At 41.8% G+C, this 27,530-nt stretch overlaps 2 protein-coding genes across 2 annotated transcripts; one reads left to right on the top strand and one right to left on the bottom strand.

The window, feature by feature from the left end:
- Positions 1 to 314: 314 nt before the first annotated feature.
- Positions 315 to 15,538, bottom strand: LOC115798213 (adhesion G-protein coupled receptor G7-like). The gene is made up of 19 exons (XM_030754973.1): positions 15,505 to 15,538; positions 14,094 to 14,243; positions 13,801 to 13,992; positions 13,278 to 13,403; positions 12,444 to 12,575; positions 11,842 to 11,946; positions 11,635 to 11,741; positions 11,323 to 11,460; positions 10,963 to 11,051; positions 10,689 to 10,831; positions 10,089 to 10,202; positions 8,834 to 9,024; positions 3,572 to 3,724; positions 3,353 to 3,465; positions 2,517 to 2,875; positions 1,647 to 1,728; positions 1,200 to 1,358; positions 928 to 1,084; positions 315 to 545 (listed from the first exon to the last, which is right to left on the bottom strand). The coding sequence occupies exons 1-19, from the start codon at positions 15,536 to 15,538 to the stop codon at positions 315 to 317; spliced, it is 2,775 nt and encodes a 924-aa protein (XP_030610833.1).
- A 3,361-nt stretch (positions 15,539 to 18,899) lies between these two features.
- ftcd (formimidoyltransferase cyclodeaminase) lies at positions 18,900 to 26,179 on the top strand. The gene is made up of 14 exons (XM_030751534.1): positions 18,900 to 19,053; positions 20,945 to 21,128; positions 21,564 to 21,692; positions 22,193 to 22,281; positions 22,521 to 22,700; positions 23,010 to 23,147; positions 23,294 to 23,425; positions 23,522 to 23,583; positions 24,580 to 24,706; positions 24,790 to 24,951; positions 25,046 to 25,089; positions 25,310 to 25,448; positions 25,717 to 25,812; positions 25,890 to 26,179. Exons 1-14 carry the CDS (start codon positions 19,000 to 19,002, stop codon positions 25,971 to 25,973), a joined length of 1,620 nt encoding a protein of 539 aa, XP_030607394.1. The 5' UTR covers positions 18,900 to 18,999; the 3' UTR covers positions 25,974 to 26,179.
- The last annotated feature ends 1,351 nt before the right edge of the window (positions 26,180 to 27,530 follow it).

The raw sequence follows: 27,530 nt of genomic DNA, 5'->3' as shown, positions 1-27,530 counted from the left end.
AGAGAGCTGCTTGGACACCAGCACAGCAGCTTAATGATAAATCCTGAAATAAGAGCTGATTGGTGGAGGGTTAGATAACAGCACAAAAATGAACTCTAACAATAAAAGTGCAACTGCAGTTCATGCAGTTCATGCATTGTTTTTGTCTGCGTTTGTTTAGACACATTTTGAAATGAAAAGCAGCAGCCGGCTCTCAGGCACCGTCTGACTCTGTTTTCTGAGGTTTCTGAGAGAAGTTTATTGTGGATGTTCATCTCTGTTAGTTTAGACTGAAAAACATGAATTTTGATTCTAATGAATGTGTTTAATCCACATCAACATGAACAGTTTTCCTCCCTCAGGTGCCACAGGGTGTTGCTGGTGATTGTGTCCCCATCACTCAGGTCTCTGTAGGTCTCCGACTGGTTTGTATCCCAGTTCTTCCTCACGTGGTACTTTGTGCTGCTGAGCGGGATGCTGACTGTGGAAGGGTACTGCACGGATCGGGACAGGACGACTCTGAAGGCTCGCGTTCGGGCTGTGAACAGGATGAAAATCTGCAAACCCTAAAAGACACAACAGGAAGGTGAAGGTCTCGCTCTGAATTCTGCTTCCTGATCTGAACAGTTAAAGGAAGATTTGATCAAACTCAGTTTTTGTTACATCACATTATTCTTAATTTTTCTTTTAATTGAAGATTTTTACCAGACAACAGCTTAAAAAAAAGGTTAAATTTTAATTGAAAGCCATTAGTGACTGTCGCTGTGGGAACATGACAAACTTAAAATCATTGGTTGAACCACAAACGCAAAGTTTTATGATTTTGTTTTTTATTTTAGGTTTTTTTTTGCTTGTACAGAAGTATTAAAACAAGACAAGACAAAAGTGAATCTGAAGTCTGAGATATTTTGGAAAGCTTTAAAAAGAAATGAGGTGTGGGAGTCGTACCTGTGTGGTTGTACAGAGGCAGAACAGGATGCTGAAGACCAGGTGTGTTTTTCCTGAGCTGAGGAGGACCAGATACCCCAGAGTCCAGGACAGACCGAGCAGCACCGCCAGAGAAAGACTGATGAGGAACTTCTTCCTCAAAGACGAGTCTTTGTTGCTGCAGCGACAGCAGAAAATATTAAAACCCAAACAGGAAGCGTGGCAGAAATTATTTCTGACACTGTGTTTCATAACAGATTTGTGTTTCATCAGCAGTGACAGGACGATGTTACCTGGTCAGTTTGGGATCAGCTTTACATGTTGTCATGGAGATGAGAACCAGCAGGATGATGCTGTAGGTCAGGATCAGGCCGACCGGAAGGAGGAAACCCCAAAACATGGGCTTCCCAAAGCTGAACCGTTTGTTCTTATCCAGCGCTGCGAGCCAGCAGCTGCAGCGAGAGGAAAACAGAGCAAATTTCCAAAGATAAAGAACATCACTGAAGCTGTGGAGCTGTACACAAAAACACAACAAAGAAAGGTGTGTGTGTGTGTGTGTGTGTGTGTGTGTGTGTGTGTGTGTGTGTGTGTGTGTGTGTGTGTGTGTGTCGCCCCGCCATGACGAACTCTGCTATTAATCCATCTGTGGGATTAGATTGTGGTCACGGCAAAGTTCACAGAAATGAAAAGGCGATCAGAACAGATAATAAATAGATATCATCACAGCAGTGATTACCCACAATTCCTCCTGTCTGTATCCCAGAGGATGGTCCACCCTGTAGCTCACCCCCAGTGTGACGGCCACGAGACAGGCCGGCACTCCTAACAGGACACGAGCAGCAGAAAATCTGATTAAACATTTTAGAGTGAACTTTTATTCTCATATAATGTGTTTTTATAAAGTTATTACAACTTTAAATCATTTCTCTATAACAGTTGAAATAGGAATTAACTTTGTTTTTAAATTCACTTTGGTCTCAGTTAGTATCCGGGCAGATTCACTGGTGTCAATGTTCAGGTTTTATTTTAAATGATTATATTTTGTATTATGACTGCAGAAATGTGCAGTCATATTTAATGCTATTAGAAAGCTTGAAAATCTTAAATGCTGGCATTGAAGCTTATATGCTGTATTTCTATGAATATTTGCACTTTTCTATAAATTGATGCACAAGTTTCCCATTTTACCAAAATATAAAGAAGAGACAGGAAGCTCAAGACTTTTGCACAGTACTGTATCTCTTCATTCCTCCTGATTCTTCTTCTTTAGTTTGGAAGGTCACGACCTTTCACAAATTAATTTGTCTTTGCTATCAAATGATGGAGTTTCCTGTATTTCTTGAAATATTATTTTTTATTTAAAATTAAATTTAGAATTTTCAGTTTAAATTTTGCATTCATTACCAAACCACGAGGTTTTTAAGCCTTTTTTCTAAATAATAATATAGAAATTGTTTTCATTTTTTAAATAGAAATATCTGATCTTTTTACTTTGATTCATATTTACAGTTTTTTTAAGTTTTAAATGTTTTAATTATAGAAATTAGTTTCATTTTTTCATGAAATCTTTCACAGGTTTTAGCAGGTTGGGCTGACTGTGGCTCTCATACCAAAGCCCAGAGCCAGGCTCAGTGGAGTCCAGTGTGCTGGCAGACTGCGGCGCAGGGATCGGACCAGCAGCACCAGCTGGGTGGCGTACACGCTGTTCCACATGAAGGTGGCCATCAGGAGGAAGTGCAGCAGCGCGGCCACGGCCGTGCATGAGCCGCGGTCCGGTTCTCTGCGTTCATCGGAGTCCAGGAGGTCGTTGGTCTGATCGCGAACCTGCAGCTCAGCGTCGTTCTGTCTGCTTGAGTTCTGGACTCCAGAGAGGAAGGTGATGATGAAGGCCAGCAGGCTGAAGTAGATGCACAGCAGCGCCAGCTTCGAGTTCAGGTTGGTCTGCAGCTCACGAGACTTCCTGTGAAAGCTGCAGACAAAAAAAGGGAAATGCTTTGAGCTGTTTTTATTTTTGATATATTTATGGAAAAAAGTTACAAAGAAGTTTTAATATTTTTAAAGTTTGAGTATTTCTGAGTGAAAAGCTTTAAAATATGAAATAAAACAGCAAATCTTTCAGTAAAGAGTTGACAGACCCAAAAATACCCAAAATATTAAAACATATTTCCTTTTTTTTTTCTCAAGTATGAGTTTTTTGTAGCTCAAACTACAAAAATTCCTCCTTAATTTGAAATGTTGCTGTTGGACTCCAGACACCAGCTTTGACTTTTATGGGTCAAATATAATAAAAGAATCAGCACTTTAGTCTGGAATGGAAAATAAATATTTGTTGCAGCCAAAAAAGCTTCAATCTGTGAAGCAGAATTTTTTAATGTAACAACTCAATTAAATTAAATTTATATATAAAAAATAATAATTTAGGGTCTGATCTGTGAAGTGATCTTACTTTTCTCTAACATGATGAATGATTGTTACAGCCAACGCCAGCATAGAAGCAGACAGGCCCACGATGGAGATCACACCCAGAGCTTCTGCGTACTCGTAGTTCTCTCTGTACGACTGAATCAATCAGAGTCACGTTTACATTTCAGGGCTCGCACACGACCAACCGTTCAGGCTCAGTGAGCTGCAGCCTCTGCTGAGCCTGCAGAGATGTGAGACTCACCCAGAGAGCAGCGAAGTTGGTGGTGTGGTTACAGAAACACCTCATGAGTCCATCTGAAGTGTTTCCTTTAGAGCAGCCGGCAGTGCTCCAGTCCTTCAGACTGTAGTTCCAGAAAACGCAGGAGAAGTCGTACAGAGACGTCCCGTCCATCAGCTGAGACACAAGCACCAAAGTTTACTCAGAAATCCACAAAGATGATTTACTTTTAAATATAAAAAATTCAGATGATGTGTTTTTATATTTTTAGAGCTCAGAGTAAACGTGCAGTTCTTTGAGAATCTCACTGCAACAGAGTAAAGTTTGAATCTTGTGTTCTGTGGTGTGATTTCACACCTTGAGGTGACTGTTGTTGTGTTTTCATGCTGTATAAATAAAACTGAATTAAATGTATTTAGTTTATTTTTGTAAGAAGGTTCAGAAATACTCCCATACAAAGAATTATTAACCACACAAAGTCTTCAAATCTCTTTTCAGCTGCTGCCTCTTTACAGCAGACCATCTGCCTCCATCTCCCCCTATCCCAGCATCCTCTTCTGTCACACCAGCCCTCTGCAGGCCCTCCTTCACCTCATCCATCAATCTGCTCTGTGGTCTTTTTTTCCTCCTGCCTGGCAGCTCCATCTTCAGCATCCTTTGTCCAGTCCCGGCTCTGCACGTGTCCAAACCATCTTAAACCGTGCCTTTCTAACTTTGTCTGAACCTGAACTGCCCTCCGAAACCTCCGAAACCTTTTTCATCGCACAGCAGTTGGATTTTATGTTTGTGACTGAGACGTGGCTTCATGCTGGTGAGTCTGCACCTTTTTCCGAACTTTTACCTCCCGGCTGTTCTTTCTTCAGCTCCCCGCGGATCTCTGGAAAAGGTGGAGGACTTGCTTCAATATTTAAATGCAGTTTTCACTGTCGTCAGGTCTCGGCAGACCTGTACGCCAGCTTTGAACTGCAGCTGTTGGAGATAAACTCTTCCCCCTCGGTGCTCTGCGCGGTGATTTACCGACCACCGAAGTGCACGAAGGACTTCATCGGTGACTTTGCTGACTTGCTGACGGGTCTCATACTAAAATATGACCGTATTTTAATTGTTGGCGACTTTAATATTCATGTGTGTTGTGAGAGTGGTCCACTGGTTAAAGAATTTGCCTCGCTTATTGACTCTTTTAACTTAACACAACTCGTGTGTGGTCCCACTCATGAAAAAGGTCACACACTGGATCTGGTGTTGTCTTATGGACTTAGAGTCTGCATCACAGGGATACGTGACTGTGGTATATCGGACCATTTTCCTGTTTTATTTACAGCAGCGCTCCCCAGCTCTGGGATAAATAGAGTATCCTCTACACGTCGTGTGCGCTTGGTTAACTCTTCATGCGCTGCTGGTTTTGCAGCTGCTTTTAAAAACTCTGACTTAAGCAATTTGGATTTTTGCTTGAGCCTGAATACTGAGGACTTCACTAACTCTTTTATATCTGCTTGCACTGCTGTACTGGACTGTATTGCCCCTTTTACAACCAAACGCACCAAACCTTCCTCCCAGCCCTGGCTGGATGAGACAACCCGCGCTCTCAGACGTGAGTGCAGACGCGCTGAGAGAAGGTGGAAGAAGGATAAGCTCCATGTCTCCTTAGAGATCCTGCGTAACTGTTTATTGAAATACCAGAAAGCAGTAAAATATGCAAAGTCTGCTTATTTCTCTAACATTGTTTCAAGTAACAGTCACAGGCCTCATTTTCTTTTTAGTGTTTTTAATTCACTCGCTGATCCTCGCTGTAATGTAAACCAAGCAAAGGTCTGTCCTGCACTGTGCGAAAACTTTAAGAAATTTTTTGTGGAAAAAATTTCTGCCCTCAGGCCTTCATCACCTCAGGCTGAAACAGACTCATCTGCACCTCCTCCCAGCAGAGCTGTCTTTGAGCAGTTTGAGCCTGTCACACTCTCCACACTAAAGGAGGTGATTCACAATATGAGACCTGTAAACTCTCCCACAGACTGTGTTCCGTCTCGCCTTTTTAAAGAGGCTTTTGATTCAGTGGGACCAACTATCCTCGCTCTGATTAACAGTGCGCTTGCATCTGGTTGTGTTCCAGCTGCCTTTAAACATGCAGTTGTACAGCCTCTAATCAAGAAGAAGAACCTTGACCCTGATGTTCTTTCAAATTACAGACCAATTTCTAAATTACCATTTTTATCCAAGGTTCTTGAAAAAGTTGTTTTTAAGCAACTTCAAGCATTTTTAAGTGGACATGGAATGTGGGAAAAGTTTCAGTCAGGTTTTAGATTGCGTCACAGCACAGAGACGGCTCTTTTAAGAGTTTTTAACGATCTGCTTTTAACTGTGGACTCTGGTAGTCCTGCAGTTTTAGTACTTCTAGATCTGTCAGCTGCCTTTGACACTGTGGACCACGAGATCCTTCTATCCCGCCTAGAACATGAAATTGGCATTAAAGGCACGGTTCTGACTTGGTTCAGATCTTATCTTACTGATAGAAGTTTCTCTGTCCATCTAGGAAACTGTTTTTCTACCACAGCAAAGCTTTCTTGTGGAGTGCCTCAGGGGGCCATTCTGGGCCCAATTCTTTTCTCATTGTATATGTTGCCTCTAGGGTCGATTTTTAGGAAACATAATATTTGTTTCCACTGTTTTGCTGACGACATCCAGGTGTATATGCCCATCAAACTGAACAGCAGAGATCCATGGGAACCCCTGCTGAACTGTCTAAGTGACATCAAGTCCTGGATGAGAAACAATTTCCTAAATCTTAATGAAAGCAAAACCGAGGTCATATGCTTTGGTAAATTTGACCCCTCAAGCTACTCCTCTGGCACTCTGAGTCATTTGGCTCCTCACTGTCGTGATGCTGTGAAAAATCTGGGTGTCATTTTAGATAGTAGTTTTAAAATGGAGAAGCAAGTAAGTGCTGTTACCAAAATCAGTTTTTACCAACTCAGAGTCATTGCCAAGGTAAAACCTTATCTCCCACAGCAGGACCTGGAAAAAGTTATTCATGCTTTTATTACTTCCCGCCTGGACTACTGTAATTCTCTGTACTTTGGCATAGATCAATCATCTGTGCGCCGCCTGCAGGTAGTCCAGAATGCGGCAGCTCGTCTTTTAACCGGTTTAAAAAAGCATGAACACATTACCCCAGTCCTGTCATCCCTTCACTGGCTCCCTGTCCGTTTTAGAATCGATTTTAAGATTTTATTGCTTACTTTTAAAGCCTTAAACGGACTGGCACCTTTGTATCTGTCTGAGCTGCTTCACTGTCACACCCCTGTAAGAGCTCTGAGGTCATCGAACCAGCTGCTCTTACAGAGGCCTAAAACTAGACTAAAACAGAGAGGTGATCGAGCTTTTGCAGCAGCAGCACCAAAGCTATGGAACGATCTACCTCTCCATATCCGCACAGCTCAGACGATACACACATTTAAATCTCTATTAAAAACACATTTCTTTTCCTTGGCATTTGGCTGCAGTGCTACCTCCTTTTAGATGATTGTTTTATGGTATTTTATGGTACTTGTTTTAAACGTTTTAATTTTTAATTTTCTTATGTTATTTATTGTTCTTACTGTTTTTATTTATTTATTTTTATTTTATTATTTTATTTATTTATTTATATATTTTTATTTTTATTTAGTATAGTCCTTGGGGTTACAGATCTTGTACAGCACTTTGGTCAACGTCGTTGTTTTAAATGTGCTTTATAAATAAACTTGACTTGACTTGACTTGACTCACAGTAGAATATGGCTCCTTTCTCTTTATTCATTTAATTAATTAAATGATTTTCTCGATGACAAAGGTAAAGGATCTGGGAATATTTAAATCTTTTCCTTTCATTGAGTCCTTTGAACTCCCTAGGAGCTGTGGTATGTGTAGCTTCTTCAAGATCCTGGCGGTTAGATCCAGAGGTTTGGGAATATGAGGGTTCTGTGCAGTATCGCAGTTGTTCCTAGGACTGTACGGAGACCTCTGATGTTCCACAGTCCACACTGTTCCTTCAGCCCCTGCTGCTTCTCTCTTTCCTCGCGCTCCTTCTGTGTGATGCTGCTGTCTGCTGGGATTGCCTCGTCTATGACAACTGTTTCTTCTGCTCGTTGTCAGCCACCATAATGTCTGGTTGGTTGTCTGTTTGGAACTGGAAGTCCCACAGGACCATAGCCCTGTTCTTCTCAGCCACCTTCAGTGGTGTCTCCCATCAGGATTTGGGGATTTCTAGTGCCCATGCAGCACACATGTTCCTGTACACTATCCCAGTGTCATCCGTTAACACGGCTTTTTCCAGCCACTTGCAGGACTTCTTGATGTCAGCCATCTATGATAGTTCCTCCTCCTGTGTCTCATCACCATCTGTTTTCAGCTGCCTGATACATGATGAGCAGCTAATCTGGAGGAGCCATCTTCCTGATGGCTTCACGGATGCTCCCTGTGTGATCCTGGATTGTGGCTCTGACACTCACTAGTCCTCCCTGTCTCAGAGCCTCGGGGTGAGTTTTTGTATTTTGAGATCAGTGGCATCTATCCTAATGTGGCTAGAAAATATCTTTTTAAATACTTTTTTATGTTTATATATATGATATAAAGATATTTTATGATTTCACACCAGCTGTAACAGCACGTCACAGCTGCTACTGCAGTTTGATTACATTCATTTGTGCCATAAAATAACCATAAACACTCTGTGTGCTGAAAGTGCAGATAAAAAATCAAACATTAATTAAAACCATGATACAAAATGAGGTGAGACCTGCAGGTCATCTGACAGTTTTTATCATGACTCAGTCTGATCTGAACAACAAACACGTATTTATGTTCTGAGTGATGCTTCTTTCTGTCATTATCATCTTATCATTAACGTTCATTAACAATCACTGATTCAGGGATCCAGTGGACTCTATAATGGAAACATAAAAGCTGAGAAGTTTTTAAATGCTGACCTGGGGTCTGCTCTGAGATATTAAAAACACGTATCTGAAATTTCTGAATTTAGCTTCAGCTTTCTTAAAATGATTTAAATCTTTTGTGCATACATCCATCATCAGTGCATTTGTTTAAAATGTGAGACAATGATACTGCTTGAAGTGAAAGCACAGGAGCATTTCATGTATAAGGAAGTAATTTGGTTTAGAAACACAGGTTTGGATTCAAAGTGAGGTCGTTTTCTTGATGTATCCAGGAAGTCTCTAATCCAAAACCTAGTAGTGAATAAATGTTATTAAACCTTTATTAACTTTAAATATCATAGAGATGTTGGATTTCTTACTCTGGGACTGAACAGCATCTCCACATGTGCTGGTACCACGCGACCTTCCTGCCCTTTGACACTGGCTGACAGGACCCTGATGTTGGCCCGTCGCCTTGTGTAGAGTTTTGAATGGAAGAAACGGTCATTCTGATAGAGAACAAAACCCAAAGAGACATTTGAGTCTGTCTGACCGCCTCTGACAGCTTCACCTGGCATGAGAGAAAAAAACGAGTGAAATGAAAAGCTTCAGGTAACGGCTCTCTTAAACACTGCTTACTGACACCTTCAGCACCTTAACATGTCCTGCTGTTCCCGCCCAGCAACCCAGTTTGTGGCACGAATATGTAGGACCGCTTTTTTGCATTTGTGCAATATTTCTAAAATTAGAAACATGCTTTCTCAGAGTGATGGTGAAAAGCTAATTCATGCATTTATTACTTCTAGGCTGGACTATTGTAATTCATTATTATCAGGCTGTCCTAAAAGCTCCCTGAAAAGCCTTCAGCTGATCCAAAATGCTGCAGCTAGAGTACTGACAGGGACTAGAAAGAGAGAGCATATTTCTCCCATATTGGCTTCTCTTCATTGGCTCCCTGTTAAATCTAGAATAGAATTTAAAATCCTTCTCCTCACATACAAGGTCTTGAATAATCAGGCACCATCTTATCTCAAAGACCTCATAGTACCATATCACCCCAACAGAGCACTTCTCTCTCAGACTGCTGGCTTACTTGTGGTTCCTAGGATACTTAAGAGTAGAATGGGAGGCAGAGCCTTCAGCTTTCAGGCCCCTCTTCTGTGGAACCAGCTTCCAGCTTGGATTCAGGAGACAGACACCCTCTCTATTTTTAAGATTAGGCTTAAAACTTTCCTTTATGATCAAGCTTATAGTTAGGGCTGGATCAGGTGACCCTGAACCCTCCCTTAGTTATGCTGCTATAGGTCTAGGCTGCTGGGGGGTTCCCATAATGCACTGTTTCTTTTCATTCACCTCTTTTTACTCTTAGTGTGTTTAAACACAACTTTATATTTAATCATTAATTGTTATTAATCTCTGTCTCTCCCCCCCCTCAGCAGATGACCCCCCCTCCCTGAGCCTGGTTCTGCTGGAGGTTTCTTCCTGTTAAAGGGAGTTTTTCCTTCCCACTGTCACCAAGTGCTTGATCACAGGTCATCTGATTGTAGGGTTTTCTCTGTATTATTGTAGGGACTTTACAATATAAAGTGCTTTGAGGCGACTGTTGTTGAATTGAATTGAATTGGAAAACCTCACCTGGTGGGAATCGTAGATAAATGAGGGCGTCAGCTATGAAACCATTTTCCACTTCAATCTGTGTTGCGTTTGTGTTCAGCTGAATTCTGTTAGCCACAAAATTGCCAGATGTTCCTGCAGCAGCAAAACAACCGAGCTGTTAGTGACCACATCACAGATGAAATGGCAGCTCAGGTGCCTTTATTATCTTATGACTCACCTTCAAGAATAAATGTATTCCAATTTATTTATTTATTAATTCCAATCTATTTATCTTATTATTTTGTTAGAAACAGGTGTGCATGTAATAAACTCACTTTCATTTTATTTATTTTTTCATTTGACCATAGATTCACACAGGATTTTATTCTATGCACTGAATTGTATTCACATCCATGACCAATTCAAAATCAGCAGTTAAACCCAAATGAATGTCTCTGACCTGGGGGGGGGGGGGGGGGGGGGGGGTGCAGCACCTGGAAATACTCGATGTAAACACAGAGAAAACATTCAAGCTCCACACATAAAGCCCATGCTGGGATTTGAACCCAGAACCTTCTTGCTATGAGGCAGTAATGCTAACAGTGCTGATTACTGTTTGACACACAGCTCCTCGCTGACCTCTGAGAGAAGTGAACTGGACTCCCTGAGTGTCTGCAGCAGGGACCTGTGCTGACTGCACCACCAGGTTCGGCTGCACCACCTGAGATTGAGATGCATGGAGACTGAGATTCACAGAGAGCTGGTCCAGGGTCAGCGTCAGCCTGGATGAACAAACAAAAAGCATGCAGAGTAACACAAAACAGGCTGTATTGCTCAAGGAGTCTGGGAACCCTGTTAACAAACAGATTTTATTGTTAGCATTGTTTGATGTAGCAGCTGTTTGTTTGTTTACCCCAGAGCGGCGTTGTTTTCCTTTGTGTCCTCTGGCACGGTGGCGTTCAGCAGCTGACTGATTGTTGCAACTGCTGCCACAGTGATGCTCTGCAACACAAACATGAGCCAGGACACTACAGTCAGCAGCTGCTGATGCTGCAGCAGTACAACAGTAAGATAAATACTTAAAGTATGTAGTGGGACTGTGTGTGTGTGTGTGTGTGTGTGTGTGTGTGTGTGTGTGTGTGGGTGTGTGTGTGTGTGTGTGTGTGTGTGTGTGTGTGTGTGTGTGTGTGTGTGTGTGTGTGTCTGTGCGTGCGTGTGCGTGCGTGCGTGTGTGTGTGTGTGTAATGATGACAGTTGTGTTGAGTGTGTGCACCTCTGTGGCGTTTGCAGACAGCAGCAGTGTGTTGGCGATCTGAGTGGCTGCTGTGACGTTTTCGGCCGTCAGCTCTTCTGGGTTGGAGGTCAGAATCTGAGCGCTGGTCGCCACCGTCTCTAGATTGGCACTAGTGAACTGAATGCATTTTGTCCTTTAATTGTGTGTTTCTATACTGAATCTATAATCCATGTCTCGATGGGCCCTTAGAGCTTCCTTTACACACAATTACAAAAAAATGCTCAGCTATCAAACTGCAGCTTTATGAGACTACAATCCATCAGTCTGCATAAGACAAAAAATGGTTCTCACATTTTGTATGTCACTGAGCGTCAGGTCACACTCGAAGGTCTTGGGAGGGTTGAAACGTGGTGATTTTTTCATGAGCAAACACCTGGTTGAAGCCTGAGGTTTCCCAGCTGAGTGGGAATGGTGACAGAAAGAGAAACGTCACTGCACTGGAGTGGACTGCACCTGATGGAGTGATGCTGGACTGAGGAGATGATGGAGATGACTTACTGCCACTTGTTCCTGCTTCACATTTCTCCTTAGAATATGCAAACCAGCCAATGGGTGTAGGGGGGAACGAGAATCCTTCTAACCTTTGGGCTTCACAGAAATTTACTAAGAAGACAAATTTATTAATATATAAGCTGTGTTTATGAGAGTGGAATCTGACTTGGAAAAGTGTATACTTCCTGATTCATTCATATTCCGTGTTTTTTTAGTAGTCTGCCATTGACCAATCAAATTTGAGCCATGCTGAACAGTCCATTTGGAGAACAAAAGAGTGATTTCACCTCAAGGTGCTTTATATTGTAAGGTAAACGCCCTACACTAGCTCAGTAATAGCCATAAACTTTGGGCAAACTGAATACATTTTGATACATTGTGAGGAATTTTATTAATATACAAATCTCAATAGCACACAATAAAAGAACTCAGTGCTAACAACCCCTCTTTATCACACCCCAGACACCAAAGTGTTAGCTTGCTGCTAATCTGACCAGAAAATGGAGCCCAAAGCCCAAGATGGACGAGTTTATTAGAATTAAAATCTCGACAAAAGTGGATATTTTAGGTAAAAATGTGTAACTTGTCTTTGGTTATTTTCCTCTTACCTATTGCGCAGGTGTGTCCAGTCCAGGCATCAGGACAGATGCAGACGCCATTCACAATTTTCCCACCGTTATAACATTTGAGGGCAGTGGTGGTAGGAAAGGTAACCGTAGTTTGAGATGTTGTAGTACCATCTGGAGTTAAAGTTGTTGTAGTTGTACCCTCTGGAGTTACAGTAGTACCATTAGTTGTACCCTCTGGAGTTACAGTAGTACTATCTGGAGTTAAAGTTGTTGTAGTTGTACCCTCTGGAGTTACAGTAGTACCATTAGTTGTACCCTCTGGAGTTACAGTAGTACTATCTGGAGTTAAAGTTGTTGTAGTTGTACCCTCTGGAGTTACAGTAGTACCATTAGTTGTACCCTCTGGAGTTACAGTAGTACTATCTGGAGTTAAAGTTGTTGTAGTTGTACCCTCTGGAGTTACAGTAGTACCATTAGTTGTACCCTCTGGAGTTACAGTAGTACTATCTGGAGTTAAAGTTGTTGTAGTTGTACCCTCTGGAGTTACAGTAGTACCATTAGTTGTACCCTCTGGAGTTACAGTAGTACTATATGGAGTTAAAGTTGATGTAGTTGTACCCTCTGGAGTTACAGTAGTACTATCTGGAGTTAAAGTTGTTGTAGTTGTACCCTCTGGAGTTACAGTAGTACCATCTGGAGTTAAAGTTGTTGTAGTTGTACCATCTGGAGTTACAGTAGTAACATCTGGACTTAAAGTTGTTGTAGTTGTACCATCTGGAGTTACAGTAGTACCATCTGGAGTTAAAGTTGTAGTTTTTGTACCCTCTGGAGTTACAGTAGTACTATCTGGACTTAAAGTTGTTGTAGTTGTACCCTCTGGAGTTACAGTAGTACCATCTGGACTTAAAGTTGTTGTAGTTGTACCCTCTGGAGTTACAGTAGTACTATCTGGAGTTAAAGTTGTTGTAGTTGTACCCTCTGGAGTTACAGTAGTACTATCTGGAGTTAAAGTTGATGTAGTTGTACTATCTGGAGTTACAGTAGTACTATCTGGAGTTAAAGTTGTTGTAGTTGTACCCTCTGGAGTTACAGTAGTACTATCTGGAGTTAAAGTTGTTGTAGTTGTACCCTCTGGAATTACAGTAGTACTATCTGGAGTTAAAGTTGTAGTTTTTGTACCCTCTGGAGTTACAGTAGTACTATCTGGAGTTAAAGTTGTTGTAGTTGTACCCTCTGGAGTTACAGTAGTACCATCTGGAGTTAAAGTTGTTGTAGTTGTACCATCTGGAGTTACAGTAGTACTATCTGGAGTTAAAGTTGTTGTAGTTGTACCCTCTGGAGTTACAGTAGTACCATCTGGACCTAAAGTTGTTGTAGTTGTACTATCTGGAGTTACAGTAGTACCATCTGGAGTTAAAGTTGTAGTTTTTGTACCCTCTGGAGTTACAGTAGTACCATCTGGAGTTAAAGTTGTAGTTTTTGTACCCTCTGGAGTTACAGTAGTACCATCTGGAGTTAAAGTTGTTGTAGTTGTACCCTCTGGAGTTACAGTAGTACCATCTGGAGTTAAAGTTGTTGTAGTTGTACCCTCTGGAGTTACAGTAGTACCATCTGGAGTTAAAGTTGTTGTAGTTGTACCATCGGGTATTATAGTAGTACCATCTGGAGTTAAAGTTGTAGTTTTTGTACCCTCTGGAGTTACACTATTGATGCTGTCTGCAGTAGTAGTGATTTGTGTAGTAGTAGTATGATCAGGGTCAGCTGTGGGGAGCAGTGCAGTAGTTGTAGGATCAGGGATGTGTGTTGTTGCTCCAGCTGTGTAGGAGGCTAAAGGAAGAGCTGCAGGGAAACACAGCAGCAGTACAACCATCAGTTTAGCATCAACATGCTAACTCTGCCCACTGTAATCTTAGTGTGACATCAGCATTAAACACAGAGCCAGCTGAGGCTGATTCAGGTAGTTTTGCAGCTCCTGGATATTAAACTGTTGATCTGATGATGGTGCCAAGATCAGAACTACTCAAGTCAACATGAACATCTGAACCCTGATATCCAGGGACAATCAACGACTGATATTAATATTAGTGGAGATAAAAATCAAGCTGTGCTCACAACCAGCAGCTGGACGCTGTCAGCATTATCTCTCCTTTCTGTAGCTGCAGGGTGTCACATGTATACATGGATGGATCAACACAGCGAAGTGCTGTACAAACAGGAAGACACTAGCAGCAATGTGGCAACTACAGAACAAATGAAGCTCAGAGACTTGGAGCAAAACAACAGATAGTGATGCAGCGTGAGCGGGTACCAAGTTAAAGCCTGAGTCAACAGCATCGCCTGTTATATGACAAAGAGGAAAATACACAAGAGCAATCTGCATGACTGGTCCTGGATCCACCCATCGGTTTACAGCTGGCTGTAAACTGATGGGTGGTGGGTGTGTTACTTTATGAGCAGGTAGGTGTGATTCATAAAAAGTCCCCAAATACACTCAGTGTCACCTTTCTGGGACTCCACATAGTTTAGAAACAGTCCTCTTTGTCTACTCCAATATCATTTTTTACAAAAAATTAATTCAGAGCAGTGACATTATAACAATGAACAATAACCAAAACAGTGAAATGACCAATATCATCATTCTCTCACAGAAAGCTTTTACTAAATTGTCATATTAAGTCTGAGAAAAGCAACAACAAACAACAGAAAGTTGCCTCCATAACTTGTAAGTTATTTGATATATTGTGTGTGCATAATCTCTGGAGCTTGAAAAAAGTGCGACTGGACGTGTTTTTGCTTCTTGAAGCCGTTTCTCCTCTCGTCAGAAAGGCTTCTTCAGTTCTCGAAGAAGTTCTCGATTGCATGCATAACTTAATTATTAATATAGCTTCATTTTTATTTGTGCAAACTTGAGAAAAAATAAGTTTGAATGAGTTCTTCAGATTTGAGTAATGATTAAACAATTATTGTTGTTATGGAGGAAAAAACATGTAGTAATTCTAACATATGGTGCTGTATGCAGTGAATATGTCCACATTACTCAGCTCAGTGAGTGACTAACAGCTGTGGAAATGTGAGCAGCAATCAGATCAGTTTTTCTTACCCAGAGTGAAAACGAGCCAAAGCCAGCCATCCATGATGATGAGCAGCTGCAGATCAGTTTCCTCAGGCTTCACAGTCCGGTTTGGTAAAAGTTCACATGTTTTAGACACACTGCTGAGTGAGTCTGTGTGAGTCTGTGTGAGAATATTCAGCTTCATAAAGAGCCACCAAATCATATAGCACATGATCATTTTACTGCATGTATCCACCACAAAAATGCTCCATGTCACATGCATCACCTGTCTTTGTTCATAAGTTACCTATGAAGGACTTTGAACTGCAGTTCAGCAGTAAAAAAGAGGCAATATTAATACATTTTGTGTGATTTATTTTAGGGAAGACACACTGTGTGACGCCTGAAGTGTCACTGCTAAAGCTTCTGCAAACTTTAGCTCTGTTTTTGGTTTTAATTTAAAACTGCAATCCATCACCAAAAGGGAAGTAATTCAAGCCGTCAGCAGTAAAGCTAACAAGTCTAACAAAAACTGGTCAACACAATAGAAACCCCATAAAAGCTTACAGTGGAGCTTTGTGTTAGTTTACAGGGAGGATTTAACACAACATTATAATTCAAAGAGAAAATGGAAAATCTGTCCATCCATCCATCCGTCCATCCATCCATCCATCCATCCATCCATCCATCCATCCATCCATCCGTCCATCCGTCCATCCGTCCGTCCATCCATCCGTCGGTCCATCCATCCGTCCATCCATCCGTCCGTCCATCCATCCGTCCATCCATCTGTCCATAAATCCATCCACCCATCTACAAATCCATCCATCCATCTGTCCATCCATCCATCCATTCACCCATCTGTTCGTCCATCCATCCAACCATCCGGTACATCCACCCAGCCACCCATCTACCCACCCGTCCACCCATCCATCCATCTATCCATCCATCCATCCATCCATCCATCCATCCATCCACAATATGTCCACATAAGTGGACATTTTGCTTCTCTCATCATGAAGTGAATGAGGAGTGGGCAAGATTTGTGGCAGGGTAAACTCTCGACTACAGTATACATCTGTAGCTGTCATATTAAAAATAAATAAATAAAATAAAAGTAGAAGAGCTTCTACAGATTCAACTAATCTGAAACTTTTAGTCCAATCACCAAAAACCAGCACAGCTTACAGATCTGTTCATTCTACAGCACAAAGTGCAAAAACAGAAATAATTTAAAATACACATATAGTTTGCGTTCTTATAGATGTGATTAATTTCCATCTGAGCCAATCAGCTGATCATCCCTGGCTGCCAGTGTTTGTTTGGCATCATGTAACTTTAGACCAGGTTAGTTTACTGCTGCCTCTGCAGCGCCCTCTGGTGACTGCACTTTGTTGCTCATGAACCCAAAGTGAAGTCTGTGTCCCACTCTGAGGATTATCAGCATGTTTAAATCAGCTGCTGTTGTAATTACTAAATTATATTATTTCAGATGAACGCATCACATGGACATAAAACGTTATTATTTCCCTGATTAAATCAGACTCACACACCAAGAACTGAACAGTTTAAAGGGTTTCATATATCAGATTTTTTTACGGGATTGCTGAAAAACAACAAATTAGATTAGATTAGATTCAACTTTATTGTCATTACACATGTACAGTACAAAGCAACGAAATGTAGTTTAGCATCTAACCAGTAGTGCAAGAAACAGTAGTTAAACAGTAATAGAATATAGTGAATATGCATGTGAGTATATTAATGAGAATGTATTAGAGGTATTATAGACATAATATACAGTTGAAATATAAAAGATAAGTTGCTAAACATATGTATGGAATAATTTATCATTTAAATCTTAATATGAGATAGATGTATTTATGTGTGCATATATATATACAAGATGTGCTGAATGAGTAAAACTATGATAATATACAATATACAATTATACAGTGCTGTACCATGTAACAAGTGCTGTAAATGAATGTAGTGCAGTCACTGTCCAGGATGTAAGTGAAAGTTAATGTTGGACAGAGTTCAGTAGGGAGACAGCTCTGGGGAAAAAGCTGGTTATCCTGGTCCGGAGGCTCCTAAAGCGCCTGCCAGAGGGCAGAGTGACAAAAAGTCTATGAGCAGGGTGACAGGGGTCTTTAAGAGGGGTCTTTAAGAATACTGCGAGCACGCCGCAGACAACGCTTCGTCTGGACGAATGCAAATTAAATGTGCATTAAATATATGCAATGAGAATAGTTTATTCAGATTTTCAAAATGAAGTGTTTTGTGTTTTTATATTTAATAGGAGTTCAACACGTTTCAGCTCATACAAAAATATTCTGTTTTCATTTAGTCATTCAGCTCAGTCAAACAGGTCTGACCTGATGTTACAGAGTAACCAAACTCCACGTTTGTACCGTTTAAACTTCCTGTGAAATAAAAAGTGAAATGTTTCTTTATAGTGTTTATGCTCAATGATCCTGATTTATCAGAAAACAAACAGAGAGCTCAAAGACTGGGACGAGTTTATCGGTCAGACTCTGACCCACACACACACACACACACACACACACACACACACACACACACACACACACACACAGCTTTTCTGTATCTGGGGATCAGTAAATCAATATCACATATAATCGTCATGAAAGAGGCATCGATCAGACTAAAGTTCCTCTTCAATTTATTCTCAGATAGACTGAGTGTGTCAGACAGGAGCAGGAGTTCATCTTTGTGCTGACCTTTTGACCTTTGTGCCAAAACAAATCCATCCTCACAAATTCATCTTATTTTGTTTTCTTTTTCGTGACTGAAACAACCTGAATATCTTGCTAATAACAAATGTAAGTGTAACATCTCCATGGTAACTGATGATGCAGACCCACCCTATTCTGGAGATTTGAGATCAGCTGGTATCTGATTGGTCAGTCAGAGATTTAGGACAGGACATCCCCCCTCAGTAGTGCCTCTTATCAAACAGTAACTCCGCCAGTCATCAGGAGTGTAGCTGAAGCCTCGGAGAACCTCCCATGAGTGCAGAAGAAGGAGCTGGTTGTGCTGATTGATGGTGACTCCATCAGGAGGCTGCTGCTCCTTTAACATCTCTATTAAAATGGAGGATGCTGTAAAGCGACTGTTGTGTTGTGACGTTTCTAATAGTCACAGAAAGGAATGTTACTGCTATAGGGGGAAAGATAGAAAAATAAGGCTAAAGCTCCTCCACTTCAATTAAAACTATAATTACAAAGAAAGAAGAGTGTTTGTTCTGCAGCTCCATAGAGGCCTCTTCATTCTGCGCCATGAACAGGAAGTAGTTCCCTCATGTAGAAACAGTCTCTGAAACAATGCTGAGTGTGTGTGTGTGTGTGTGCAGAGGTGGTAATCATTGTCAGCTGACCTACATACTGAGCTGCTGCACAGTTAATGATTGAACTCCTGCTGAATGTGTGACTGAGGGGTTCGGGGGCTTTTGGAGGGGCCATGTGAGTTTGGATTGGATTAAGCTGGACTCTGTGGAGCTTCCTTCAGTCTGCAGGCACCATGGCTCAGCTGGTGGAGTGCGTCCCCAACTTCTCAGAGGGTCGAAACAAAGAGGTGAGAGGAGCAAAGAATTATCAGCAGAATGCTAACTATGTTTTTGGGTTTGTGTTACATGCATGCTGTATGCATGTTTCATTTAATGGTTTAAATATGATTGAAGTTGAGTTCATTTAAAAAGAGCAACAACCTTATGGTGTAATAGTAGCCCATTAGAGAGAGAGAGAGTGAGAATCCGGTGATTCCCTGTGAGCAGCGCTTGGTGAGAGTGGGGAACAAGAGCTCCCTTTTAAAAGGACGAGACCTCTGAGAGAACCAGGCTCAGGGAGAGACCACCACCACCATCAACAGCAGTTTATAATCAACACGTCTGCACAGAAGTGGGTTTCACAGGACAGGAAGTGCATGAAAGGCTGAAAAGTGACTAAAACTGTCAAAAACTGCAGTTCAGTAAACATTTGGTTCAGAGTAATGAGAAGGAAGGACATAATGGAGTTTATGGTCAGCTATAAAATACGTGATTTTCTCTCCAAATGTGCCTCCTAACTGAACTTAAAGTAGAAAAGAACTGATGGAACATCAAACTGCTCATCTTTTAGTCTCTATCCTTTAACCAAAGAGTCTGAAAACAAAGTCTGAACATCAGTACGTTTAAAGGGAGTAAGAGGCTCTTGAGTTGAGATTATCTGTTTAAACATTTGTTAAACAGCCATCAAACATTCACTCCAGAGCTGACCTTTGACCTCTTCTCCCCGAAGAGGAAAACACTCCCACAGAGCCAGAACATTAAAGTCAGTTTACTTTTAAATCACAGAACGATCATGTTAATAATCAGAGAGTCTGTTTGGTTTTGTGCTTTCTGTCTGAGAGTGTCCTGATCAACACACAGAAGCTGTTTTATTATTTCAGTCAGCTCATTTTAATCTGTCCTCACTGATTAAAGACAAACAAAACACCATCAGCACAAAGCCATCATCAGTGATGCACTCAGAGATGTAACCAGGGTTTAGAAACGAGTGAGGTCCAGATTTCTTTCTCTGATTGTGTCTCCTGTGAGAACACCTGTGCTCAGTGACCTGAATAAAGTCGAGTGGACGCAGTCATAGAGTTGTAATTCAATCAAAACCAGAAATTTGGAACACTGTAAAAGATTTTATTTTATGTAGACTCCCTGTTTAGCAGGAGCAGCTGTGTGTACTGAAATATGGAAGATCAGTGTTTATAAAATAATGAATAAAAACTTAATAAAATACTTCACTGGAAGTTAAAATAGCACACAGGATAAAAAGTTACTCAGTGCTCTGACTTTACTGATTCACTCTCTGCACCTAAACCCACCAACCAATGAGTGATGCATCACCCCCGCCCCCAAACGCAACCCAATTAGAGGCACTGCTAGACCACATAATAACTTCCCATAGAGTCTTTTCAAAATAAACTCACTTCTTAAATATGGTCCAAATCTGTCATCCACTGAAACATCAGAGCTTTATGGATCAAACATACTACAAAGGTTGAGCTGAAATCCTGCACTGAGGAAGAATGAGAAATATGTGGCTTTCAGCTTCATAACAATGACAGTGTTTAAATAAATGACCTGATGCAGTACAGTGGGAAACATGCTCCAAATCCATTTTTAAAAACTTGTTAGCAACAAGTCCTCATTTTTAACTTCTGATATGTTATCTTTGTACAATTTCTACTTAAATTCTGGTTTTAAATAACAGCTGAGTGCCAATTTCTTCAGTTTAAATTCTGCATGAAATCCTGATCATTCACTTCACTGAGCTGCTTATTACAGCCATTACTGTCTAAACTCTGCTGGGGGCAACCTGGGCATCCTTACTGGCAAAAGAAAAGTGTACTAGCCCTTTATTGTTCCTCTGAGCATGTCTAACTGAACTGTAGTGACCAACATCACTGCAAAGTTTCTATCTGAACCGTTTAGGTGATCGATGCCATCTCAGCAGCCATCTCCAGCACCCCTGGCTGCAGCCTGCTGGACGTCGACCCTGGGGCCTCCACGAACAGGACCGTCTACACCTTTGTGGGCTCTCCTGATGCAGTGGTGGAGGGAGCGCTAAACGCCGCCCGCCAGGCCTTCAGTCTCATTGACATGAGCAAACACTCAGGTGAGTCTGAGCTCTGGAGGTCATCTAAATTCAATTCAGTTCAATTTTATTTATATAGCACCAAATCAGAACAAACAGTCATCTCAAGTTACTTTATATTGTAGGTAAAGACCCTACAGTACTTACACAGAAAACCCAACAGTCAAAACGACCCCCTATGAGCAGCACTTGGTGACAGTGGGAAGGAAAAACTCCCTTTAACAGGAAGAAACCTCCAGCAGAACCAGGCTCAGGGAGGGGGGGTCATCTGCTGAGGGGGGAGAGACAGGACAAAAACACACTGTGGAAGAGAGCCAGAGATTAATAATAACTAATGATTAAATACAGAGTGGGGTATAAACAGAGTAAATGCATCATAACCCCCAGCAGCCTAGGCCTATAGCAGAATCTCAAAGAGCTGCTGTTTAGCATCGAGTTTAATGTGTTTCTTTCCAGGTGAGCATCCTCGGACCGGAGCGCTGGACGTTTGTCCCTTTATCCCCGTCCAGAACGTCACCATGGAAGCTTGTGTGCGGTGTGCCAACATTTTTGGACAGAAACTGGCAGAGATGCTGCACGTGCCCGGTGAGACTTATTGTGAACAGTTTCAGCTTTGTTGCAGTCACACATGCAAGAAAACAAGAATGAGAAACAAAATAATTTGAAAGTAAAACTAAAAATGTAATTACATGGTAGTTACATTTTTAACATATGTTACCTATTTTGCCACATTATTACTACACTATTATCATGCTTCTGATGAATGTTGCAAAAATCTGAAAGTTACTTAATGTCATTCCAGTAAAGGTGATTTCTGTGCATATTTAGCTTGAATATAATAAAGGTAGATCATTGATCTATAAGTTAAAAAGGACCCAGAACCAAACCCTGCGGCACTCCCGCAGTACAAATAAGAGTGGGTGACTCTGTATTCCTGCTCCTTATACAGATCTTAAAGTGTCACAAGGAGAGCCAACAGTGAAAGACTGGCTTGACCCTTATAGGGTTAAAGCTGATAGTTGAGTCTCAGCTTACATGATTTTATTTTCTAAATTTAAAATAAAGAGGTGATCTGTTTTCCACAGTGTATCTTTACGGAGAAGCAGCTCGAGCAGAGACCAGGAGAAGCCTTCCATCTGTGAGGGCCGGAGAGTACGAAGCTTTACCTGAAAAGGTGAGGACTCAACAAACCATCATCTCTGCTTCACTCACTTCAGTTTTGTGTGGTTGTTCTTCCTGTGATTAATCATGTTTCTGAAAAACTGAACAACAGATAATTGTTTTAAACACAGATGAGTTAGTGGTGGAATTCTGAAGGTAAATTAATGCTTAAAAGCAAGGCAGTTCTGCAGTTCAGGTTTTACATTTCAGACTTTGTTTTCTAGTTGCAGTTTTTTGTTTCTTCTTCTCCAGTTGAAACGTGATGAATGGGCCCCTGACTTTGGCCCCGCCCTCTTTGTACCATCTTGGGGTGCCACGGTAACCGGTGCTCGCAAGTTCCTCATCGCCTATAATGTGAACCTGATCAGCACCAAAGAACAGGCTCATCGCATCGCGCTGGACATCAGGGAGCAGGGTCGAGGGAAGGACCAGGTGCATCCTGGGAGTCTGAGTCAATTATTTAGCTGATTATGCACTGGGTGTTGCTCACTGACATTACGGGGATGTCCCGTTTGTCCACATTTTTTTCTGATTTTTTGTTTATTTCTTTTTCAATTTTTGATGATGTTCTGTATTTTTTCCCCCTTTTTTTTAAATTTAGTTTTCTTCCAGATTTCTCTATTTTCTTTCCATTTGTTTTTTCCATTTTTTTCTTTGTTTTTTTTAACTTTCCCTGTTCTTTGGTTTTCTGGGATCTATCTCGTTAAATTAGTCTTTCTTTTTTCCCTCTGCGGTGTTAAGCCTGGGCTGCTGAAGAAGGTGCAGGGGATCGGCTGGTACCTGGATGAGGCCAACATTGCTCAGGTGTCCACCAACATCCTGGACTACGAGGTGACCCCCCTCCACACCGTGTATGAGGAGATCTGCAGAGATGCAGAGGTAAGAGCTGCACACAGGCTCAGTTATGAAAAAAAATCATCAGTATTAAGGCAAACCTGGTCTGAATTACTGTAATCTCCATATAACTTTTAAAGTAAAGACCAACCAAAACCTTGCTTTTACTGACTGTACCTTGTTGTGTTTAGGACCTGAGCCTGCCTGTGGTCGGCTCTCAGATTGTTGGGCTGATCCCTCTGAAGGCCCTGCTGGATGCTGCTGACTTTTACATCCAGAGAGACCGACTCTTCATCATCGAAGAGGAGCACAAAGTCCGACTGGTCAGCAAGCCAGTCTTAAAAGCAACAAAACAAAAAAAAAAAGCAGTTTTTGAAAAATAAAATCCAGGCTCTGATTGTTTGTGTGTTTGCTGTCAGGTGATCAGTAAACTCGGACTTGACTCCCTCGGTCCATTCAACCCAAAGGAGAGAATCATAGAGTGAGTAAACTGTGAGGTGTTCAGCTGACATGTTATACATCCAGAAAAGAGATCTAAGATAAGGTTGAATTATATTATACATTATACATTATACATTATATATCCATATACATTGTACATACAGTATATACATTGTACATTGTACATACACTTATACATTGTACAAAAAAGGACTGTGCATATATAAATAATGACACCTATTTAAAAATTTTTGCACTCACAATTTTCATATGTGTATAGATTTAGATGTGTATATAGTCAAAATATCTCTTTAGTCTTTATACTTTTATGCCTTTAGTGTATGTTATTGTGTTTTAGGTTTACTCGTTTAAATGAAACGGTTGCAGCTGTAACAGTAGTAATTTCCCTTTGGGATCAATAAAGTATTCTGACTGACTGACTGACTTATATTAACATCCATCAGAACGTCCTCAATATTCAGCTTTTAAAAGAGGATCATCAGGAGAAGTCCAGAAAGAACTCGTGGCAAACAGAATCTGTGGCCTGTAGCCACCGATATCAATGATTCCAGTTTAGTGTTAACAATATTCTGTTACTATTATAGTCTGTTGGTTGGAAATCAGACACTGGCAGCTGACTTTATCAATTAGAAATGTGTTTTGTGATTTTAATGAGAATTTCAGGTGCACAGGAATGTGTTTTTGCAGATGAAGCAGTTTTTTTGTCTTCATCTGCAGAACAATCATGAAAGCTCTTGTATTTCTGAGCCTGTGGTTGTTTGCTGGTAGAAAGTTGTTTGCTTTGTTTGTGTCTCTGATTTGCAAGTTTGGTAAACACACAAACATTTTTCTAAGCATATCCAGGTGACAAACCCAGGAGACATTACAGTGTTTTTACATTTAATCAGGTCTGATGAAGCCTATTTAAAGCACTGCTTGTTAGAAGGATGCAGTCAGTATGAAAGATGAGAAAAACCATCAATAGGAGGCTGATTAATGACTATTTAATGTTCGGTATTATGTGTTACCTGTGCAGGTACATGGTGAAGTCACAGGAAGATGAACAACTGGTGTCTTTGTCTCTGCGGCAGTTTGTTCAGAGTGTCGGCGCTCGGACTGCAGCTCCTGGAGGAGGATCTGTTTCTGCTGCCATTGCTGCTCTGGTTCGAGCTTTTAGTGTGAAAATACAGCAGAATGACACATTTCTATTTTTAGTCACTTCTTTTATTTTGTGTCCCTCCTGTAGGGTGCAGCACTGGGGGCCATGGTTGGTCAGATGACATATGGGAAGAGGCAGTTTGAGAATCTGGACAGCATGATGAGGAGGCTGATTCCTCCGTTTCATCAGGCCATGAATGAGCTGCTGCACATGGTGGATGCCGACTCCTCCGCCTTCAACAGCTACATGGTGAGGAGAGCCACACTGCTTCCACTTTAACCAGAGTCTGATTCATGTTGTGTCTTCATGTCAGTTTTACATTAACATGTGTCGTATGTTGCAGGCAGCACTGAAAATGCCAAAGAACACGGCAGAGGAAATTAAAAGGTGAATATGCTACACTGCAAGACCACCAGGGGGTGCTAATGGCTGCAAATGACTGAATGCTGTCTGGTTCATTCTTATCAGTAAAATGTACTGGTAGCTTTAAGGGCCATATAGTTCACCTGTGATAATGTGCTGTGTGTATTGAAATTAAATATTTAGTGCTATTTTTTACAGCTATATTTGTGATGGAGAAAAACTTCCTGTTTGTTGTTCTCATCAGGAGAGAAGCTGCCATGCAGGAGGGGCTGAAGCGAGCTGTTGGGGTCCCGTTGGCTCTGGCTGAGAGGATCAGCGTCCTTTGGCCGTCTCTTAAAGAAATGGTCGCCTATGGAAACATCGGCTGCAAGTCTGATGCTCAGGTGTGACATAAACACTCATTTCTGTCATCATTTCTGCCTGTTCTGCTCAGGTTCTCTGACTTTATTTACTCCAACAAACACTGATAATTTTGTGGTCAGTTACATAAATAAAACAGGAGATTCATTTTTACTGATGATATGATAAGATTTTTGTAAATTATAAACATGAATGCATGTTAAATCTTTTAGACACACTTTTCTATCAACCACCAACTGCAGCAGAAACTTGTGAATGAGCTGCGCCCTCTTGTTGTATCGATGCTTGCAGGTAGCAGCTAAAGCTTTAGAAACAGCTGTTTTTGGAGCGCACTACAACGTCACGATCAACCTCAAAGACATCACAGATGAAGCCTTCAGAGCAGCTGTGAGTGTGTCCGTGTGCGTCTTCATGGCTGGTGTTGAGCTGCTCATGAATAACTCGACTTTTGTTTCCTGCTACAGACTCAGAAGAGAGCATCAGAGCTGCTGCAGGAAGCCAAAGAAAGCACAGCCGCTGTTCTCCATGCTGCAGAGAAAAGAAACTGAAAAGACTGAATAATAAATGCAATAAAGTGAATCTGAAGCTCTCTGATTAGAAGCACTGAGCCTTTGATACAAGACAAAGCTGCTAAAATGTTACTGAAATATGATATTGGACAAATTTAGCAAGTATTGCTTTATTTGCATACATTTACCCACACATCATTCTTCATATAATTCCATTCATCCATTATCTTCCGCTTATTCTGTTCAGGGTCGCGGGGGGGCTGAAGCCTATCTCAGCTGTCATAGTTTGAGAGGCAGGGTACACCTGTACAGGTCGGCAGGCTGTTGCAGACAACCATTCACACCTATAAGCAATTTAGAATCACCAATTAACTTAACCCCAGTAACTGCATGTGTTTGGACTGTGGGAGGAAACCAGAGTACCTGGAGAATACCAGGGTCACGAGGAAACATGCAAACTCCACACAGAGAGACCCCAGCTGCCTGTCTTATTACCCACAGCCCGCCCATGAGCACTGAAGACCCAAGACCACATATCTTGATGACAACCATGTGTCCAACCCAAGAGGACATTCCCAGCCGGGGCTCCCACGGCCAAAGTGCAAGAGCCCTAGAAAACCAGCAATGATGGGTAGTCGCCCCCGCCAGAGGCCAGTCATCCCCGCACACGCCAGGGGAGGGTCCCAGGACCCTAGAAGCCAACGCTGAGCAGAGCCCTGACCCGGCACCCTCCCAGATCACAACCCCCAAGGGAGCAGGCCAGCAACCACATAAAAACACCCAGCCTCGCCTGCCTCCTGGGCAGGCAGCAATGACCAGTGGGGAGCAAACACACCCCACGGGGGGCGAGGTACAGCAAGGCCCATACCCAGGACCAGCTATACATGCACACATGCACAGACAAGGACTGCATGCACACACACACACCTACTCAGAAAGACAAAGACAAATGCACCATGAGACACACTCATCCACTTATCAACCCATCTTCCAGTGAGCAGGCAAATGAGTGCCCTCGGAGCCAGCAGCTACCCCAGAATGCAGTTGTCTGGACACGGAAGCCGAAGCGCACAAACGTGGGAGAACACGCTCCCCTTTCTGTGCTGCAAATACGTTTTAGGGTCCAAACCAAACTACTGCAGCATCTGTGTGCAGCACAGAGGGAAACACAGACAGCGATTAGACGACAAGTACGCACTTTGTGTCCTTTTATCTGTGATATGAACTGATACAAAGCAGCAAGTTCAGCCTTAGAGCCCAACCTAATTCAACCTAATGAACATCGCTTTGCTTTTCTCATTAATACACACCATGCAGTGAAACAGAGGTAGAAAACTTTACATTGAGATGGCGCTTTTGTCACGCATTCGTGGTTCCAGACCAGCTAGCTTGCGGCCAGAGTTGATCCCGTTTTTCAAAGAGCACCGAGTGCGTTTGCAGTGGAAAAACTGCTGAACGGTTCAAATGCTGGCACCGGCATCCGGTCAGTGGAAAAAGGGCCTCAGTGATTGCAAAGATCATGGCACCTCACACATTGGCTCATTAGTATACAACCCATATTCAAGTGGTGAAAGAACGCACCTGTAGCAACCATGA

Source organism: Archocentrus centrarchus, chromosome 2, assembly GCF_007364275.1.
Source record: "Archocentrus centrarchus isolate MPI-CPG fArcCen1 chromosome 2, fArcCen1, whole genome shotgun sequence".
In the NCBI taxonomy this organism is placed as follows: domain Eukaryota; kingdom Metazoa; phylum Chordata; class Actinopteri; order Cichliformes; family Cichlidae; genus Archocentrus; species Archocentrus centrarchus.
The sequence above is the reverse complement of the archived record's forward strand: the minus strand, read 5'-3'. Positions and strand labels throughout refer to the sequence as shown.

Coding starts and splice junctions, on each gene's coding strand:
- LOC115798213 (XM_030754973.1), bottom strand. CDS start 15,538: ATGGATGGCTGGCTTTGGCTCGTTTTCACTCTGG. Junction 9,025..10,088: donor TTATCTACGATTCCCACCAG/GTGAGGTTTTCC, acceptor CTCTCATGCCAG/GTGAAGCTGTCAGAGGCGGT. Junction 1,729..2,516: donor GAGCCTGGCTCTGGGCTTTG/GTATGAGAGCCA, acceptor GTGTCCTGTTAG/GAGTGCCGGCCTGTCTCGTG.
- ftcd (XM_030751534.1), top strand. CDS start 19,000: ATGGCTCAGCTGGTGGAGTGCGTCCCCAACTTCTCAGAGGGTCGAAAC. Junction 23,426..23,521: donor AGGAGCACAAAGTCCGACTG/GTCAGCAAGCCA, acceptor GTTTGCTGTCAG/GTGATCAGTAAACTCGGACT. Junction 25,813..25,889: donor ATGAAGCCTTCAGAGCAGCT/GTGAGTGTGTCC, acceptor TTCCTGCTACAG/ACTCAGAAGAGAGCATCAGA.